The sequence below is a fragment of the Malaclemys terrapin genome, chromosome 1 (genome assembly GCF_027887155.1).
Source record: "Malaclemys terrapin pileata isolate rMalTer1 chromosome 1, rMalTer1.hap1, whole genome shotgun sequence".
NCBI classification, from domain to species: Eukaryota; Metazoa; Chordata; order Testudines; family Emydidae; genus Malaclemys; species Malaclemys terrapin.
The window spans coordinates 31,466,778-31,488,180 of record NC_071505.1 but is presented as its reverse complement, the minus strand read 5'-3'; the positions used below and the strand labels follow the sequence as shown (position 1 = coordinate 31,488,180).

General features: G+C 41.7%; 1 protein-coding gene across 2 annotated transcripts in view; it reads right to left on the bottom strand.

Moving 5' to 3' along the window:
- TBC1D22A (TBC1 domain family member 22A) overlaps positions 1-21,403 on the bottom strand; it is a 446,515-nt gene that overhangs the window by 350,063 nt on the left and 75,049 nt on the right. For both annotated transcript variants that reach the window (XM_054019874.1, XM_054019883.1), the window contains exons 5-7: positions 21,092-21,162; positions 10,673-10,801; positions 5,500-5,562 (exon numbers count right to left, since the gene is read on the bottom strand). In XM_054019874.1, the coding sequence (XP_053875849.1) occupies positions 5,500-5,562; positions 10,673-10,801; positions 21,092-21,162 (263 nt within the window). The remainder of the gene's footprint in view (positions 1-5,499; positions 5,563-10,672; positions 10,802-21,091; positions 21,163-21,403) is intronic.

Genomic DNA, 21,403 nt, shown 5'->3' with positions numbered 1-21,403 from the left:
AGAGAATAAGGGAAAATCTACAGAAAACCAAAATTGATATGGTGATGCTGTATAAAAGGGAAAGTGACCATCTACACTAAATGTGGTCACAACTTTTACAACATTGTGGTAAATCTTGTACAAAGAATGCCTTGTGAGGTATCATTGAAAAGGTTACGATCTACTGTATATTATCATCTCATTACAATGGATGTATTGACAGTGCATGGAGTTCTGAAATTTTGCTGTAAGTTTGTGATTCAAACACGTTCTGCTCTGAGAAATGCCCACAAGTTAGCACTTTAGAAATAACAGAGAAGCTGTAAATAAGGATGTCTCTACATCTACCCCAATAACACCTCAGATGACAACATGTAAGCAAATGTGCAAGCTAAAATGTGCAATTCATATGAAGGGCTGGTGGATGAGCATGTAGGGCGCTGGAACTGTGTCTCCCAGCACTCAGGCAATGGACTACCTAACCCCATGACACAGCTGATTTTTCCAGGAAAGGGGGCCAACATATAAAAGGTGGGAACAAAAGGCCCCTGGCCACCTCTTTCCTACCACATCTCTCTGGACTGTGGAACTCTGACAAAGGAAAATTTGAACAAAGGACTGAGGTCCCCAGAACCATTCTGGGAAACAAGAGAGACTTATAGAAACAAGCAGATACAACATCCCTGCTAGCATTTTGGATTTATAAACTCTAATTCATCTGTAATGTACTTTACTAGCTTTAACCTCTGAAAGACCTCATCTCTTTTCTTAGTAAGCTAACTAAAGATTTATTAACTAAGGATTGGGTACAGTAAGGGTAAACAACCTATGGCACACATGCCAAAGGCGGCACGCGAGCTGATTTTCAGTGGCACTCATACTGCCCGGGTCCTGGCCACCAGTCTGGAGGGGGGGGAGGGGGGCCCGTCTGCTACTGGCCTAGGGTCCCAACCGCCAGCCTGGGGCTCTGCAGCCGCCCCAGCCATGGCCCACTGGCGCCAGCCTGGGGCAGTGAGGGGTGCAGACAGGGGCAAGAGGGGGCGCAGCTCAACACCCCCACTTTAAAAATTGTTCCAGCTCCATTGTACGGGGATATTTTAATATTCTGATTTGCTGCTTACATCACTATTACACGACATGAAACAGCGCACTGCGTTTGACGTTGTGCGTGCCGTCTGTCACGATTCTTTTTTCCACTGTAAGTTGAGGGGTACATTTAATAAAATGTCAGCTCCTAAGAAAGCAAAGTTAGATGTCCGTTCATTTCAGCCTTTTTGGACAGACATTTGGATTCATTCAAAAGGACCCTGCTGTTTGTGCTTTCTGTTGTGAAAGCGTTGTTTATCGCACATCAAGTGTTCACCGACATTTTCAAACGAAGCAAGAGAAAATCTCTCTCGACAAAGCAGACAAGACTGAAATCTAAAAGGCAGTAGCATGATATGAGAAGCAAAGCAGTCTTTTTAAATGCTTAAGTGGAAGTAAAAAACAAGCCACAAAAGGAAGATACAAGATTGCACAATGCATTGCAAAAAGCAGAAAGCGGTTTACAGAAGGGAAATATTAAAAAAAAAAAAAAAAAAAATTTCAGCAGTTCAAAGGTTTGGTCAATGATTTGCCAAATAGGATCATATCTTTATAAATAAAAGAACTGCCTGTCTCTACCAGAACAGTTGAGACACACATAAGCAAAATGGCAGAAAACATTAACGAAAAGCAGACAACTGCATTAAAAGACACAGCAGTGTTTAGCGTTGCAGTTGATGAGAGCGTGGATATAAATGACGTTCCACGTTTGGCAGTTGTTGAAAGATATTGTGCTTCCAATGAAATCCAAGAGGAACTTTGTTGCCTAAAACCCCTGGATGGTACAACAAAGGGGGAAGATATCGTGGAAAGTTTTGTAAACCATTTTGAAGAATGAGGAGTTGACATCAGAAAAATAATTTTGTGTGACAACAGATGGTGCTCCTGCCGTGGTCGGAAAACAGAAGGGATTTGTAAAGTTACTTGAAGATCAAATTGGCCGCCCGACAGTCAAATTTCACATCATCAACCATCAAGAAAATCTGTGTGCTAAAATTTCTAATTCAGAGCTTAATAATGTGATGAATACAGTGGTGAGAATTGTGAATTTCCTTGTCGCTCTATCTGCTTTGACTCAGACAGTTTCAAGCACTGCTAGAAGAGATGGTCAGTGCTTATAACGACATTCCACTTCACAGCAACATTCGGTGGCTAAGCCGTGGCAAGGTTTTGGTGTGCTTTGTAAACTGTTTTGATGCAATCAAAGCCTTTTTGTTGGAAAAAAGGCAAAACTACCCCAAACTGGATGATGACAAATGGCTGTGTAAGCTCATGTTTCTAACTTACATCACCGCTCACCTAAACGAACTCAACCTCTGACTCCAGGGTGCAGAGCAAACAGTTCTGGATCTTTATGAAGCCTGGAAGGCATTTGTTGTAAAAAAGCAGTTTTTTCTCGGGATATTCAAACTTCGACTTTCTGCTACTTCCAACAAATAAAAGAGCTATCAACACATTGCACTGTCAGTGTCAAGGAGATTGGAATGTACATGAAAGAACAGGAATCAGAATTTTCTGACAGATTTCAAGACTTCCAGCGATTTGGCCAATGCTTTCTTTTCTAATTAAACCTGAAAAGTGCAACGAAAGCGACTTAGATTTGTCTGTATTTCAGTGGATGGGTGTTGAAGATTTTGAAATGCAGCTCATTCAATTAAAAAGCTCAGAATTTTAATTTAATTTTTTTTAATAATGGAGATATCCCATCTCCTAGAACTGGAAGGGACCTTGAAAAGTCATCGAGTCCAGCCCCCTGCCTTCACTAGCAGGACCAAGTACTGATTTTGCCCCAGATTCCCAAGTGGCCCCCTCAAGGATTGAACTCACAACCCTGGGTTTAGCAGGCCAATGCTCAAACCACTGAGCTATCCCTCCCCCCACAAAGGTACCTTGAAAGGTCATTGAGTCCAGCCCCCTGCCTTCACTAGCAGGACCCAGTACTGATTTTTGCCCCAGATCCCTAAGTGGCCCCCTCAAGGATTGAACTCACAACCCTGGGTTTAGCAGGCCAATGCTCAAACCACTGAGCTATACCTCCCCCCGTGGGATGCAAATTGTGAGCATCAAAGTTTGGAGTTCTGCGGAGTGCACTTGAAGCTACCGAGAGAGATCATGGGGCCTCTATTCTGACCTGCTGGACTTCCCTGCCAGTGAAATTTAACTGTTTGAAGAAAATTGTATTTACAATGCTTTCAGCATTTGGATCCAGATACCTGTGTGAACAGGTATTTTCACACATGAAACCTGTCCTCTGTCCCTCTCGGAGCCGGTTAACAACCGATCACTCAGAAGCCTGTGTGCAGCTTAAAATATCCAAATATGTGCCAGACATTGGAAAACTCAGCAAGAAAAAGCAAGGGCAAGGATCACACTAAATTGATAAGATCTGTATTTTAATTTAATTTTAAATGAAGCCTCTTCAACATTTTAAGAACCTTATTTACTTTACATACAACAATAGTTTAGTTATATATTATAGACTTATAGAAAAAGACCTTCTTAAAATGTATTACTGGCATGCGAAACCTTAAATTAGAGTGAATAAATGAAGACTCGGCACAACACTTCTAAAAGGTTGCCGACCCCTGGGGTACAGCATTATTTTTGGGATATGATCTGAAGTATCTTTTGACCTAGGTAAGTGACTAGCCGCCTGGGCCTGGAAGAACCTAATGTGTGGCGAATTTGGTATTAATAACCTTTTGTCGTGAAGTCCACTTTGCCTGGGTGGTTATAAGTGGCTGGAATGCCCAAGGATACTGTCTGTACTCGGTGGTAAAACTAGTATAGAGGTCCAGCAGTGAACCTTTATTGCTGGCTTGGTGAAATCAAGTGATAGAATATACCACCAGTTTGGGATGTCTGCTCTATTTTCTGACAGTCTGCCCTGAGTTTGGCTCTCTTAGTTGTGACCCATTCCAGATATGGTGACAGATATACCTGCTATAAAAATTACTTTAAGTGGAATAAAAACAAGATCTGCAAGTGAGTTAGTAGTCACATTCAAGTCTTGGTGCACCAGCAATTATAAAACAAGTGGGCATGGTGATATTCCTAGTGTTCACATGTAATTTCTTGCCTTAAAGCTCCTCCCCTCGCCCCCCAAAACTTGAGTGACATTGCACAGTAAAGAATGCTTCTACTTTGAAACACGACTAAAATGGCATTGTAGGCATTCCATAACAAATGTGCTCAGTTTACAAGTAAAAAAAATATTTGGAATTTTAAATTTTATTTTGGGAGGTATGATGCATTTTGGGGAAGAGCAGGGGATGGGGTTGAGAAGAGTTTACTAGGTTTCGTTACTTGTTTTTAACTGTCAGGCCTGCTAATCCAATTTGGACTCAAAGACAAACTGAATTCCTTCCCTCACATATCACCATTAGTAATAGAGGTCTTCCAGATAAAATTAAGCCCTCAATTACAACCTGTGTAACCCCTCCGTCTTCAGACTATGCACTCACAACAGATGCTGTGCAAGAACAGAATTCAGCTCACTCAGTGTTAGCTTTGCAGTGCTAACTGAAATAAAAAGAAAAAAGGCATTTTTTTTCACAAAAGTAAATTGATATGTTTTTTCCATATACGCAGGGAGCAGACCCGTTGAATAAAAAGATCCCATGTTTTTAGTCCGTTTTCAAGTACAACACTTATGTTTAGGCCAAAAATGTCCACTGTAAAGATTTTAAGGAGTTCAAAGGAATACTTGTATTCCATGATAACATTTATAAACCTGCAAACAGCAACTAAAAAGACTTCAACAGTGAAGAAAATACAAGTATTTAGACCTCATATATAGCAATCTACTTTATGTTTCTAATTAAATATTCGTAAGAGTACAACACTATGTATGCATGTAGTATTTAAGTACTACAGATAGAACAGCTTTAAATTACTGGGGGAGGGGGGGGAAAACCAGAGACATTAATAACTAAAACAAACCAAAACCTAGGAGGAGGAACAGCAATCAATAATGCAAGAGAATGAAATACAAAAAATAAGCCAGGGGGGGGGAAAAAAAAGAATTTGCCAATCACAGACTATGCTATCAGACAAAGTGATTTAGAGTCATGTTGGGCAGCATGGGATACATGGGTCACGGAAAAGAATGCATTTGATAAAGTGACCACAGATGATCAACAAAAATTGTTTATCAAAAAAGCAAATAGAAAAACTCAAACACACTGGGGCTCAGTCCAGATGACCCCATTCACCCCTTTGACCTTTCACTGGCGTTCTCATTTTTTCAATATTATTCTCAAGCTGCAACTATATCACGTCTCTATATTGATTATTTGCTTTTCAAGCATTGTTCTCAAGCCAAGATGGCAATCATATGTATAATGTAATTACTACTAAAAAATATAGCCAGTCTGGGAGTACTAAGAAATTAAATTATCTAAACAGCTAAAATTACTTGACAACAATTCTTACCTCTGTTACTTTGGGTTGAAGTCTTAAAGATTCAGGATTCATACGAGGGATATCTATGTGAATCTAATTAAACAAAACATTTTAGAAAAAAAAATCAGTAAGTACATACAATTTATTTTTTAACATTATTGAACTTTCATTTTTTCTTGACTGTTTTTGTTAGAATATGTTTATAACCAGAAATGTATCCTGAGACCCTATTCTGCCATCATTTAGAACGGTGGCCTTTAAAAGCTTTCTAGGGCCTGGTCCTCACTACATAGTTAGGTGGATGCAAGGCAGTTTACATCGACCTAGTTGTGCATATGTCTCAAATTGATCTTCCACTGCTGTAAATACTCCGTTATGTTAGCATTGTAACACCATCGTAACTCCCTGAACAGCGTTGAGCCACAGTCAATGTACTTAGGTCAATAAATGGTGACTATAGACACTGAATTACTTAGGTCAACCCCATCCTCCAGCAGCTTGACAATGCCCCACACCAACCACTTTGGTTACCATTGTGAACACCACTGCCCAGGAGTCATACAGAAGCCCCCCCCTTCCCTTTAAAGTCTAATGAATTTTTTAAATTAGTTTTCCTGATTGCCTGGCTTGGCGAGCACACCTAGCAGCTCTCCATTGTTAAGTGCAACAGCCCAGCTGACCATGCTAGCTACGCATTCCAGACACGCTCCTGCCTATAACAGACAGGAGATATTGGATCTCCTGGGCATGTGGAGAGAAGAGGCTCTGCAGGCACAGATCAGAAACATTGACATCTACGAGCAGATTGTTATGGTGATGCAGGAGAAGGGCTACAGCAGGGATCATCAGCAGCGTCACATGAAAGCCAAAGAGCTGCGACAGGCATACAAGAAAGACAATCGATCCAATGCTGAGTCCCAGATATGCCACTTTTAAAAAGAGCTGCATGCCTTTCTCAGCAGAGACCCTACCATCCGCAACAGTACCATGGCTACCTGCAAGGAGCTTGAGTCACAAGCCCCTGCTGTAAACAGCAAGGAGAAGGAGGTGGTGGGGTATTTGTTTTACAATTGCATGGGTTGGGTTTTTTTTTTTAAACACTGATTTTGTTAGGGAATAAAATTCTATTATTTGGAATACAGTTCATCTTTATTAGTTCACAACATATGCTGCCAAGTGCTCAGCAGTTCTGAAAGCAATCAGTTACCCTTTATTGCACAACGTGAGACAGCTCATAGGATCATTCACAAACAAAATTAATAGTTGCATTGACAATGTAAAACTGCGACATGTACCGCAATCATCACATGATTCCTACCAGCCACAAAAGAGCACATTACAGCACCATATACTATTCTGTCTCACTGTTAAAATGGTCTTTCAAAGCCTCCCTGAGCCGTATAGCTCCACGTTGAGCTCTTCTAATAGCTTTTGTACCTGGCTGCTCAAATTCAGCAGATAGCTACTCGGCTCCTGCCCTCCACTCCGGCAGACACTTTTCTCCCTTTGCTTCACAGATATTATGCAGGACACAGCAGGCAGCTATAACCATTGGATATTTTTCTCACTGAGGTCCAATCTTGTGAGTAAATTACACCAGTGACACAGGTGCCAACTCCTTGTGTGATCCAGGCCTGGAACACACACGGGGGGTGGGGGGAGGAGAGAAACAGTGGATGCTCAGCACCCACCAGCCATAGCTGATCAGGGGCACTGCCAAATAGCTTGAAAAGAAGAACAACAAAAATGATTACAGGTCCTGAAAACATGACCTATGAGGGAAGATTGAAAAAAAAAAAAAAAAAACAACGGGGGTGTGGGTGGGGGAGACTTGATAATGGTTTTCAAGTACATAAAAGGTTGTTACAAGGAGGTGGGAGAAAAATTGTTCTCTTTAACATCAGAGGATAGAACAAGAAGTAATGCGCTTAAATGCACCAAGGGCAGTTTAGGTTGGACATTATGAAAAAACTTCCTAACTGTCAGGGTGGTTAAGAACTGGAATAAAATTGCCTAGGGAGGTTGTGGAATCTCCGTCATTGTCCAACCTGCTCATACAAAACCTCTAATCACCTGTCATGGATGGTCTAGATCAGGAGTAGGCAAACTTTTTGGCCCGAGGGCCATATCAGGGTGACGAAACTGTAAGGAGGGCCGGGTAGGGAAGCCTGTGCCTCCCCAAACAGCCTGGCCCCCACCCCCTATCCGCCAGCTCCCACTTCCTGCCCCCAGACTGCCACCCTCAGAATCCCTGACCCATCCAATCCTACCCCTGTTCACTGTCCCCTGACCGCCCCCTCCTGGGACCCCCTGCCCCTAACCGCCCCCCCAACCCCATATCCAACCTCCCCTGCTCCCTGTCCCCGGGACTGTCCTGACCCCTATCCACACCCCCACCCCTGACAGGCCACCCGGGACTTCCACACATATCCAATACTTAGTCCTGCCTTGAGTGCAGAGGACTGAACTAAAAGACCTCTCAAGGTCCCTTCCAGTCCTACGATTCAATCACTATTTTAAACAATGTGCCAGACAAGAAGGAACTTTTGGGACAAATGAAATTAAGTGGATTTCCTAGGAAATGCTAGAGAGAATACAAATTCACACCTTTGGACCTAACCTTCTGAAACTCTGACCTGAGGTGAAACCCATTGTCTGCTGATTATCTGAAGATCAATGCCCCAAGCTGCATAAAGTAGAGACTCGGGGCATGTCTACACATAGAGTGCTGCTGAAGCAGAGCTATATCGATGCAACTGCGCCACCAAAATACATGTGGTGAAGACACTATGCCAACGGGAGAGAGCTCTCCCGTCAGCATAATAAAACCACCTCCACGAATGCTGTGCCACAAGCACTTGTGTTGGTGTAACTTATGTTGCTAGGGGGGTGGTTTATTCAGACCCCTGAGCGACAAAATTTATGCCAACATAGGCTGTAGTGTAAACAGCCTCAGATTCATGACTGAGCTTATTGTAACCGCAGAAAAACATTTTGGTGGGGTTTGAAGCACTTATCACCTGCCAGAGCCCTTGTTAGAGTTGAGTGTGATCTCTAGTAAGTTTATTAGCTTAGCATGCATGTAGGTTCTTTCATTGTTTTTCTCTCTAATATTTTCACCTTCAGAATAAATATGCTTCCTTAGAAAGGGCTGCATGGTACTTTGTAATTCTGGGCAATTATGCTGTTTATAGTCTCTGAGGAGAAAGTAAAGTGCAGATGCAGGCCGCCTAGCCCATCTGGCTTGCTAAGCAACTCAGTGTGGGCAGGAACCAGTGTAGCCTGGAAAGACCCCGGTCAGGAGGGAAAGAGGTTGATTTCTGCCCAAGAGAGGTGAAGTCCGATAAGCCAGGAGCCTAAAAGTGGGTAATCTTGCTGGACCAAGAAGGGGGATATAGAGATGCAGTTGCCCTGAACTGTGACATACTGTTTTTTAATTTTAAAATACAATCTCCTGTCATCAACAAAACATGTACTTGTATCTTTCTCCTGCTCTTTTAACATAAGCCACCAAGTTTCAAAATAGCTAAATCAATTCTTTCATAAAACATTTCCAGTGTTTGTCCTTTTGGCAGGGTGAGGTGCAGGGGCAGGGAGGAGAGAAAGAGGGAAGATTAGACACAGACAGCCTATCTAGGTTTTTACAGCCTTCTCTGGTACCTAAGGCTTTGCCTACACCAGCACTTTTGTCGGTTAGGGGTGTGAAAACACATAGCCCTGACACACAGTTTCAAAAGCGCTGGTGTGGACAACGCTGTGTCATTGGGACATCCTCTTCCACCAACATCGATACTGCTACTTGTTGGGGGTGGTTTAATTATGCCAGCAGGACAGCTCTCCCCCCACCGGCATAAAGCAGCTACACAGGAGACCTTACAGCGCCACAGTTGCAGTGGTACAGCTGTGCCATTGTAAGGTCCAGAGTGTAGACATAACCTATGTTCCTGTGAACTAGTCATATGGGCATATGCCCCCCTAGTGTCTAATCAATCTTCCACAACCCCAATGCATCCCAAAAATCTCAAATCCTTTAGTGGTAAAAATAGAATGCACTGATCATCCAAAAATTGTGGAAACCCTGCATGTAGAATCATCATTTGGTAGCTTTTGGTGAATTTGATTGTTTCATTTATCACATGTCCTATGGGGATACGTTAAAAGCACTTAGCTCATACTCCTCAGCTCCTCTTCTCCCCTCCCCTGCCCATTAATTTCTTTACTTTCGTTGAAGTAGCAGTCAATTTCAAGTCCTCTATTCTAATGCTATAGTGCCACTTCAAAGCATTCGGAAAAGTGACTTTGGGAACACTGGGGAATAATCTAAAGACTCAACTGGAAAAAAACTGGAAGAATGAATGTTGAACTGGGAAGAAAGGTTAGCTGAAGGTCCCAATGAACTGGAATGAATATCAGAAATTAGTCTGTATTGTAAAACTGGTGTTCACTGGGGAAAGAAAAAAAGCCTACAGTTGCAGATCTACCCTATTACAGTAACTATGTTAATGGCTAGACCAACCCTGTTAAGGGGCAGCAGGTCTGCCTGCTCTTCTGGGGAGAATGTGAAGTATGACATGTATCTGTCGGAGCATACAGTCCCCCCAGCTATGCCACTGGGTGCACTGGGGAGCAGAGTCTCAAAACTCCGCCTTCTCCCACTCCCACCAGTAGTGCCGAAACAGGGGAGTCCCATCACTTTTAAAAGCGGGAGGGCTATGCGAATGGAGAGTGGGGTCCTGGGGGGAAGGGACTGCCCGGAAGCGAAGCCACAGGGGGAAGGGGCCGCGCTGTTCCCTCTCCCCCCACCCCCATTAGGGAGCTTCTGCCACTCTTGATTCTCCCAGCCCCATGAGATGGGGAAGCTTTCTGAAGCCTGTTTCCCCTCATGTGCAGGAAGTGATAATGTTGCATACCAAGTGCCCTAAATGATTTAATATCTTGATATTTAATGTTTTACAATCAAAGAAATAAATTAAAAATGTTCTAAATTACAGATCAATTAAAGATGCTCAATATTACTGAACAGTCTTTGCTAGATGTAATTGTGGTAAAGCACAAAAACAATTATTGAACATATGGCTAAACAAAAATATCTTTCTGCTTATCTATGAAGTAGTAATAAAGCAATATAGAATATACTGAATATGTTATCAAAAATATTTTTCATTTTTCACGTATGTTAAGAGTTTTCAATAAGCTACTCTACCTGTCTGTATGTGTCTTGATGATTTTCATCATTTCTGGAGTCATAATATTGTTCAATAAAAGCAAAATACTCTTTTCGTTTTCTCTGTAAAGTGCCTTCTCTTCGGTCCACATTGGCAGGAAGGTAACCCTGAAAATAAGGAAAAAAAATCATTTCAGTCATCAGCTTTTTACAGGGATATGAAAGCTACAGTTCAATATGAAATTTATATTTCAAACTTTTTCAGATAAAAATAGTTATTCCGTTTTTTTTAAAAGCAGAAATAGGTTGCAGCCCAAAATAAATTCTCTAATTAACTTAGAACAAATGTATACAAGACACTGAATTCTTTATTACTTTAAACTCCTTGTTTTTGGGAGCAGGGGTAAGAGGGTGTTCCATTTAGCTGCTACCAGATATTCCTCACTCTGGTGGCTTGATGCTTGCAGCAATTTCTATGATCAAAATTTTGGATGCCCAGTATGATGAGATGACCAGAAAATCATACTCAGCTAAATGGGAAACAGTTAGGCCTTGAAAAAGAACAGTTCATGTCTGCATTATATATCGCAGTAAAGTTATTACATACAGCAGTGTCTCCCAAACTTGGGACGCTGCTTGTGTAGAGAAAGCCCCTGGCGGGCCGGGTCAATTTGTTTACCTACCACGTCTGCAGGTCCAGCCAATCGCAGCTCCCACCGGCCGCGGTTCGCTGCTCCAGGCCAATGGGAGCAGCTGGAAGCGGCGGCCAGTACGTCCCTTGGCCCACGCCGCTTCCTGCAGCTCCCATTGGCCTGGAGCAACGAACCGCGGCCAGTGGGAGCCGCGATCAGCCGGACCTGCGGATGCGGCAGGTAAACAAAACAGCCCAGCCTGCCAGGGGCTTTCCCTACAGAAGCAGCGTCCCAAGTTTGGGAAACACTGACATACAGTGTTAACTGTGCAATCCTGTATGGATCTGAAAAAGTTAGAAGGGCAAGAACAAGTACCTTCACATGAAGAATCTTTCAACCAGTCCTTTGTTTTTTTTCCAGTTCAAACTGAACACAAAATACAACTTTAGACATTTTTACTTCAGAATGTGCATTTTTTAAAAAGACGATTTGAGCATATTTTTTCTACAAGTAGTAATTACTCATCAAAAATGCAGAGCAGATGTTTGCCTTCCAAAAAGAAAACCACACAATAAGTTAGCATTACTATTTTCTGTATGAAAAGATTTTGTTAATTAGCAGATTTCAGTGTGGCCTAGGGTGGCCAACTTTCTAATTTGTGAAAACCAGACACTGAGCGGGAGAACCTCCCCGCCCCCTGCTCCACCTCTTTCCCTTGAGGCCCTGCACCCCACTCCTCTTCTCCCCCTCCCCCACTGTCGCTCGCTGCTCTCTCCGCCACTCTCACCCTGCCAGCTGAGCAGGGCTATAGGGGTGGAGAGGTGAGTGGGGCAGGATGTTGGAGAGAGAGCTGCACTCCTGAGATGGGGGGTGTGTGACTGGGACAGAGTGGGGGAGGGAGAGTCGCGCTCCATCCGTTGGGTGGGTGAGTGAGGACAGACGGGGCAGGATGGGGGAGCCGCTGGTACCTCTCTGTACTGGAACCATTCCTCAGTATTCCACTGCTCCTCCACGCTCCAGCAGCACTTGCTGCTGTTCCTGCCCCTTGGGGGTGGAGGCCGGTTACAGCAGCTAACCGGGCTTTTAGCGTCCGGTCAGCAGTGCTGACAGACACTGTCAGGTTCCCTTTTCGATGGAAAACTGGATACCTGGCAAACCTGACAATCACACAATTATTTTATTCCTTTCATTTCATTCATTTTTAAAAACCTGCATGCTACCTCTTTCTCATTCAAAATGAAAAAAAAAGTACATATGCATATGCCCTTGCAGTCCAAATCATCTTAGAGCAGAACATATATTCAAACCCTTCAACATATTTCAGGGATTTTATTAAACTATTTCAAAACAACATGAAAGCCTTAAAATTCTTTTTTATGGCTACAGCTTCCTTTAAAAATTGATTCTCCTTTAGGATTAAGTAGTAAATATTAACAGCGACCTTGCCATGAAATATGGGCCCCTTTGAGTTCGGCATTTCTTGCTGGGAAGTCAGATCCGATCTAGATGGAGCTATGTAATTTTATATTAGCAGCTTCAAGAGAAATCATATTTGTGCCACTTTAAACTCATCTCACTGTGCCACAGAAGATCCCCTCAGACAGAGGGTAACAATAGTCCTTTCATCTGGTGAGGCCTCATCTGGAATACTGTGTCCAGTTTTGGGCCCCACACTACAAGAAGGATGTGGAAAAATTGGAAAGAGTCCAACGGAGGGCAACAAAAATGATTAGGGGTCTGGAGCACATGACTTATGAGGAGAGGCTGAGAGAACTGGGATTGTTTAGTCTCCAGAAGAGAAGAATGAGGGGGGATTTGATAGCAGCCTTCAACTACCTGAAGGGGGGTTCCAAAGAGGATGGAGCTCGGCTGTTCTCAGTGGTGGCAGATAACAGAAAAGGAGCAACGGTCTCAAGTTGCAGTGGGGGAGGTCCAGGTTGGATATTAGAAAAACTATTTCACTACGAGGGTGGTGAAACACTGGAATGCATTACCTAGGGAGGTGGTGGAGTCTCCTTCTTTGGAGGTTTTTAAGGCCCGGCTTGACCAAGCCCTGGCTGGGATGATTTAGTTGGGAATTGGTCCTACTTTGAGCAGGGGGTTGGACTAGATGACCTCTTGAGGTCCCTTCCAACCCTGATATTCTATGATTCATGCAGTATCTATCACTGCTTTCCATCCAAACTGATAGTTCAGGTCTCCAGCTAAGTGGTTTATGTAAACACAACACTATATATCAAAGAAAACCAAAAATATGCCGTTATTTATAAACCTTCTTAAAAAACAAACCCTATGTCAGAAGATGTTTCCATAATTAGCAAATGGAATGCTTCTTGAATATTCAGGTGCATATAAAATGAATACTGGATGCTTTATACAGGAAGTCTAATTAAAGCAGTTGCAATTCAAACAGGCAATACTAGTATTTCGTTGGATTGCAAAGAAGACTGTTTCATCAATTCCAAATTTCACATAAATTGAGAAGAGGGGCTTTAAAAATTACTTCAGTAAGATGTCATTCTTAACGGAGATGGTTCTAAACTTAAAGCAAATTTGATACCAAGGACATTGATATAAAAATGTTCACTATATAAATTCACACCACTCACCAGTATACAGAAATGAGATTAAATGCTGCATTTCCTGCCAGTACTGATAAAAATCTTTAAGTCTAATGAACACTTTCATATTTATTAACCAATAAGTTATTTTTAAAAATAGTTGTTAATCACGTTAGCCATAGATCGTCCTTAACAAACAAACTCCTGGCTTTCATCTTCAAATCTGTTATCGTAATGTATTAAGCCACAGCAAATGCAAATGACAATATAATTAAGATACTAAGCACAACACTACCATATTAAACGTTCATGTTAAATCCTACGTACATTGCAAACTAAAAAGCAACAGAGGGTCCTGTGGCACCTTTGAGACTAACAGAAGTACTGGGAGCATAAGCTTTCGTGGGTCAGAACCTCACTTCTTCAGATGCAAGAAGTGAGGTTCTGACCCACGAAAGCTTATGCTCCCAGTACTTCTGTTAGTCTCAAAGGTGCCACAGGACCCTCTGTTGCTTTTTACAGATTCAGACTAACACGGCTACCCCTCTGATAATTGCAAACTAAATTATTCTTTATAATTGCAAATATTTATGCTTCATTTTGTAACAGTCTATTTCTTTGGATTTTTGTTTGTTTTGTTTCTTTTTTTAAAGAAGATAACATAGTAAAAAGATAAAGAAAAAATCTCAAGCATTTTTGTAGAATATTAAGAATTGATCAATTATATATTATTCCTCCCCCTCCCACCAGTCAGAAAATTACAGTATTAAGTTCAATTTATTTTTCTCTTTGTTCAATAGCAATTTTGTGATGGAAGCACTGAATCACTATTTTAAGACAGGCAATGTTATTACAATTTGGTAAAGTTCTCCATTTTAAGTACACTACAAATGTAACTTGGCACGAAGTATGGATGGCTTTAACACAAAACTAGGACACAGTGAGGGTGACTCACTACAACAGAACCCAAAGATGTATTGTTAAAAAAAATAAAATCCTATTTTAGGAGGTTATCAAAGTAAACATGATGTCTCCAGATCTTTCACCCCTACAACAGGTACCCATTTCACTGAGACCATGTCTTTTAAAATATGCAGACATATAGCTGGTTCCAGATATTTTAAATTATATCAGCATTTAGCCTCAAGATGCAGGCTCTCGGATATTTGACATCCTGTCTCAATGCTTTGTGTTAAGTTAAATATTGAATTCTGCCTTCCATTTATTTTCAACTGTTGAAAATTTTCTGTAGGATACGTTAGTCCCATTAGAAAAGAATTCATCTGATAGACCTAATTTCGTTGTCCCAGCAATACCAATATTTTCTCAGCAGTAGAGACTTTTTGCTGTTATTCAATATCAGAGATTGTGGTTATCTGTCAGTTGAACATGTCTGGTTTCCTTACAAATTAAGTTTTATTTTTAAACACTTAAAAGTCTAAATGTGTCATCATGGCATAGACTAGTGGCAATTTAAATCTCTTTAACAATTCATTTCTATATTAATTTTATCTTTATTCCAAAGAGAAGAGTGCCAAAATAGTTCTGCTTGCTGTTTATTTATGTATGTAGCACTTAACTTCTTTATTGAATTTTAAGAATGGATTGTCTATTTTTATAAAAAGCATCACCTCTATTAGACATCATAGTGACAGTCCCTGAGCATTTTCTTGACTTCAAAACTATTTCCAATATGGAAAACATTTGAGACAGACACAGTAACATTACATAGCCAGAAGTTTAGTGAGAAGTCTCTCAATTTGTTAATTGCCTTTTAGGGTATTTGCCTTTAATGTTAGATTTACGAGATAAGGGGATCTTTCTCTGCCCCCAAACATATGATGGTTTGTATTTTTTAAAACCAGACTTCTGACCAATTCAAAAATACAATTGTTACCACTCCTCAGTTTAGTTCTTTGTTTAATGTTCTTCCTTTCCAAATGACCTGAATGGAAGTGAGTATACTTCGGTTTGATACTTTGTAACACCACCTCGACACAGTAGATAAAACAGGAAGTGAAGACTACAGTATCCAATTGATATTGCAGGGGGATTTATCACTAGATGAAAAGGAAATAACAAGACGACGACACAATTTGGTCAGTAAGATTAACATTCCTACCATGAGAAGAGGTATCATGAGATCTTTTGATACCATTAACGCTCAAGACCTTTGTTTTTTTATCACCTTCCTAAAAATGTAGTAGAGCATTGATTAAATACCAACTCCATGAGGAAAGTTACCAGCAGCATTCTTTGATGGTCTCCTGTCAAATAAGTGACCCAGGAAGACCCTACTTAGCTATTAGAACGCAACAAGACAGCCTTTAAAAAGCCCCCAACTACCCAAAAGCTATGTTCAAGAGCAGGGAGCCGACAAGAACTGCACCTGACAATCCAATTGGAATAGGTCCTACATGGGCACACAGCGGGGTGGAAGAGCTTTAACCCTGTTGAGGCATGTTCAGCCAAATTAACTAAAGATGTGAAATTAAAGCACATTAGTTAAAGCACATTAAACTCATGTATAAGATAAAGCGAACTAAGACCACTTTACTTCTGAATTAGAGAGTCTCCACAAAGGGGTTTAATGCTCTTTAACTACTGTACTTGAACTTCACCGCTTTAGTTAACTCAGGGCTTGCCTACAGGGAGGGAGGGAGTTAAAGCCCCAACTTTTTGCTGTGAGTCAGGAAATGAGCATTACACAAGTCACAGTAACAGCGTGCACATGGGACAGTGTGCCCTCTGCCAATGTGTATCATTGTGTACACATGGCAGCCATTTGTTGCGAACTGATAGCATGACATTCTCTAAGGGTATCCCATGCTCATTTGCACACCACTCAGCAGTCAGGCATTCTTGGATTTTTCTTGCTGTGCACTGTGGGATGCATAGTGGAAGCCATGCTAGTTCAAACTCTTAAATCCCATGATTCATCTGGCTCTGCCCCGTACTTCCTTTATGGGTGGACTAACGCCGTTTTCAAATTGCCGTCGGCCAATATGGACCATGTCGCTATGCTGTCAAGCTCAAACGCACAGAGGCTGCTTGGGATGTATTTCAGCACTCAAAGCCAGATGAATTTGGCATGGACTTTGCCTGCCACACTACTAAGCAGATGTAGCAGCAGTTCCTCCAACAGCAGGAGGGTCTTCAGAATATATTGGTGGGAAAAAGGTTGTTTGATAGACCTGGGATGACCAACAGTGGCAACAGAACTTCAGGATGGCAAAAGCAACTATTTGGGAGCGCTCTGCAGAACTAACCCCAGAGTTACCATGGCAGTTTACCGACTTCTGACGTCCCATACCCATGGACAAGCAGATCACAATTGCCTTCTGGCCAAATGTTACCAGTCCATAGCAAACCAATTATGCATGGGAAGATCTATGGTCAGGACCATTTTCATGCAGGTGTGTGATGCCATGGAAAAGGTACTGTTGTACTGGGTAATAAAGCTTCGTAATGCTCAGGAGGTCGTTGATGGTTTTGCATGCATGGGGTTCCCAAATTGTATTGGGGCAATTGATGGGAACTATGTGCCTATTCTTTGCCCCACCATAGCTCAGAATTTATAAACAGAAAGGGGTATTTCCTCACGGTGCTTGAAGGGCTGGTCAACCACTATGGCAGGTTTACAGACAAATACTAGATGGTCTGGAAGGGTCCATGATGCTAGGACCTTTCGGAACACAGCTATATTTAGATTAATGGACTGTTTGTCCCCACGAAACTCTATGGACATTAATGATGTGAATATTGCTCTGGTTATCCTGGGAGACCTGGTTTATCCTTTGTTTCCCTGGTTAATGAAGCCAGTCGCAGATAGCTTGGACAGAATGTATTTTGCATAATATTTGTGAAAATAAAGGAGAAGCTTTAGCAGCATATGGGAGGTTGAAGTGCAGAAGTGGTTTCAGCAGCCAGCAAGGGGTACGATGCAAAATGCAAACAGCTGGGGCAATGTTGTCAGGGACATCTATTACTCTCATTTTGAGTCTCAGGCTTGAAATTGAGCAGCTGTACATCCAGCTGTTAATCCAAGGAGGGAGGGTGGAAAAATGGTTACTAACCTTCCACAACTGTTCTTCGAGATGTGTTGCTCATGTCCATTCCAATGTAGGTGTGTGCTCACCCCAAGCACCACCGCTGGTAAGTTTTTTCCCCTCAGTGGCATCAGATGGGTCAGCTCTGGTGCCCCCTAGGGTGACGTGCTCATAGCACCAGTAAAAAGGGGCCCACTGACCATAGCCCCCTCAGTTCCTTCTTGCCGGCTAACTCTGACAGAAGGACAAGTGCGGATAGGGGGGTTGGAATGAACATGAGCAACACATCTCGAAGAACAGTTACAGAAGGTAAGTAACTTTTTTTCTTCTTCGAGTGCTTGCTCATGTCCATTTCAGTGTTGGTGACTCCCAAGCAGTAGTGCAGGTGGAGAGTTTGGAGTTTATCGACATGCTGATTGTAACACAGCTTGGCCAAATCCAGCATCGTTTCGACCCTGTTGGATGATGCTGATGATGTAATGAAATGAAAAGGTGTGGAATGATGACCACGTTGCTGCTCTACACATTTTCTGTACAGAAACTTGAGCTACAAATGGCACCAAAGAATCTTGAGCCATTGTAGAGTGTGCCGTCAGGGCAAGAGGAGCTGGGACCTTTCCCAGGTTGTAGCATGTGTGGATACAGGAAGTGATTCACGAAGAAATTATCTGGGCTGAAACTGGAAGGCCTTTCATTCTGTCTGCAGTGACATTTCCAAAATGACTTAGTCCTTTCTATGTAGAAGGCTAGTGCACATCTGACATCCAGCAAGTGGCATGCGGCTTCGGATAGAAGACCGGTATGAAGATATCAGGGTTACTATGGAATTGCAATATTACCTCTGGAAAGAATGGCAAATGTGGCCACAATTGAACCTTGTCCTTGAAGACAACCATATAAAGTGGTTCCGACGCAAGGACTTGGATCTCCGAGATCCTTCTGGCAGAAGTAACGGTCACCAGGAAAGCCACCTTCCAGGATATGTAGAGCACATTGCCAGCAGTTCAAATGGAGGTCCTGTTAGCCTTGGCAACACCAAGTTGAGGTCCCCAGGAAAGAGTAGCTACTGTAGATGGGGGTATAATCTCTCCAGGTCATTAAAGAAATGACTACAGATAGAGTTCAATAAAACAGACAGACATTTACCTATGGGTGGAAAGCTGAATTTGCCGCCATATGGACCCTAACAGAGAACAAAATTAGGCCTTGTTGTTCCAATGGAGCAAGTAGTCTAAAATGAAATGTAGTGTCAACTTCTAGCCCACATCTACCTACAACGAGTACGGCTATGAGTCATCTGGAACAGAATTTAGCATGGCAGTATAGTGCAACAGCTGCAGCGAATTAAAACTGTAAATTATTTAATAATTTACCTTTTAAAAACCCTCACGTGCCACGGTTCCCTCCATACGATCAGCCTCCTCAATCCTAGTCTGAGTTGCTGGGATTCAGGATTGAGTACAGCAGGGCAGGAATCAGGTTTGCCTTCTCCCTAGCCAGCATCAGTCGCAAACAGATTCTGGCTTTTCAGAGATCTCTTTACTGGCCTTCTCATGCTTATCCTCCAATAAGTCTAGGCAGTCATATCCAGGGAAGTGCAGGGGTGGTGAAGCAGTGGCCAGCAGGCTCCTCAAGTTGCCAGGGTTTGAGTGATCACAAATCCAGTGCAGCTCCTCAAAAAATGGACAAGTTACACATCCCCTGCCGGATTTCTTGCTATCACTGGTTTTAAAGTAGGTGCACCTTCAATGCAGGTGTTTGCTTTTTATCCAGCACTGTTCAGTATCCCATGGCCCTTTGTGGACATCTGCCCAGTAATACCCACAAAAAGGTCTTTGTTCTGTTGGCTGGCCACTGGAGCTTCGTGCACCAACGCTTCTCCCCAAATGGCTATAAGATCCAGGGTCTCAGCACAGCTCCAAGTAGTTGCTCAAAATATGTTGTAGGGCCTTCCGGAGCATTATCACAGGTGATCGACTGTGACCCAGGAGCAAACTGACAAAATCTGGCTGTGCGCCATCTTATAAGCAGGGGTGGCGGCATCCATTCAACTTGACCCCAGAGAAGAGCAGGGCAAGCATGAAAACAGATACATCAGTAATAGTCACTCACAAATCAGTTTCTGATAGCCATTGGAAGACTGCCAAAAAGTAGCTCGCAGCAGCATTGCGTGAATACAAACAATAGTCCGGACTAACTCGCTTCATAGCGACGTTAATTTACTTTGAAAGAGGACTCCAGAGTTCATGTTAAATGCAGAGTCAGTGTACTAAAATGAATTCCCGCATGTGTATGCAAGCATTTTCAAAGTGAATTAACTCAAAATGCTGCAGATTAAACTCCCCATGTAAACAATCTCTCAGTTTAACTTTCCTATATGTAGACATGACCTTGGTTTCAAGAGAAACTACATTACTCAGCTCAAACTCTGACTTCAAATTTGAATTTTAAAATAAAAGTGATTGTACACTGTGCTTAATTTTAATTGCAAGAGAATATTTAATAAATAAATATTCACTGTTAAAAAACTGCATATGCATTTAGAATTAGAAAGCACTACACAACAAATTTATTAGCACTCATTAGCAAGAGAGAGTCTTTCAAAACACTGGAAATCAGACCCAATCTGAAGTGAACACTTAGTATTCCCTGATGATTTATTTTTTCAAAAAAGAAAGCTTTTCTAAGCCTTCCCTGAAAAATTCAACAGTGCTAAACTGTTGTGTGCATAGCTCAGAATGTTAAACAGAGCTTAAGTTCATGAAGATTTGCTGATAAAGTCTCTTCTACATATTCTACAGTATAAGCACTTTGAGTCTTTTCAATGCTAGTGGCTTTACAACTCCCCCCAGCCCTCCATCATGTACAGATAGAAAATGGTTAACACATTTATGACGACAGATTTTCAAGTTCACGCTTTGCTAACTAAACACTCTTAGCTAGAATACATCATACTTTTTGTGGGAGGTTAACATGATTTTGAATACACACATTTAAACAAAAAAATTAAGGTACACCAGTTATTTACTACTTATTGTCATTTTCTCCTAATTTGACAAACCACACTTGAAATTGAACAAATAATGGAACTTTGTTCTTTGCTTTTACCATTCAGTAACACAACGCAATGTTTTGGAGTATCACTAATAGGCTATAACTCAAGCAACGTTCTTCAGTGACAGAAACAAAGCAATTATTGCCAGAAACAGAACTTACTGAAAGAAGCTTCCACGTGATCGGGCGAACTTGTTTAGGAATTCCAGACCAACTCAACTTCCGTAATTCATCTATCAAAAAAAAAAAAAAAAAAAATCAAGTTCATGATACGTCAACAACACTTGATAAATATTCATTAGAATATACAAGCAAATTAATACAAAGTTGTTAATATTTATCAAAATACAAGTAAAATCAGAATTACACAATATTTCTGAGGAATTAAAAAGGTATTGCATAATGAGAATCCATACAGATGCCTAAGAAAAATAGATATTTGGTGTGATAAGGTAGTTTCCTGGTATATTTACC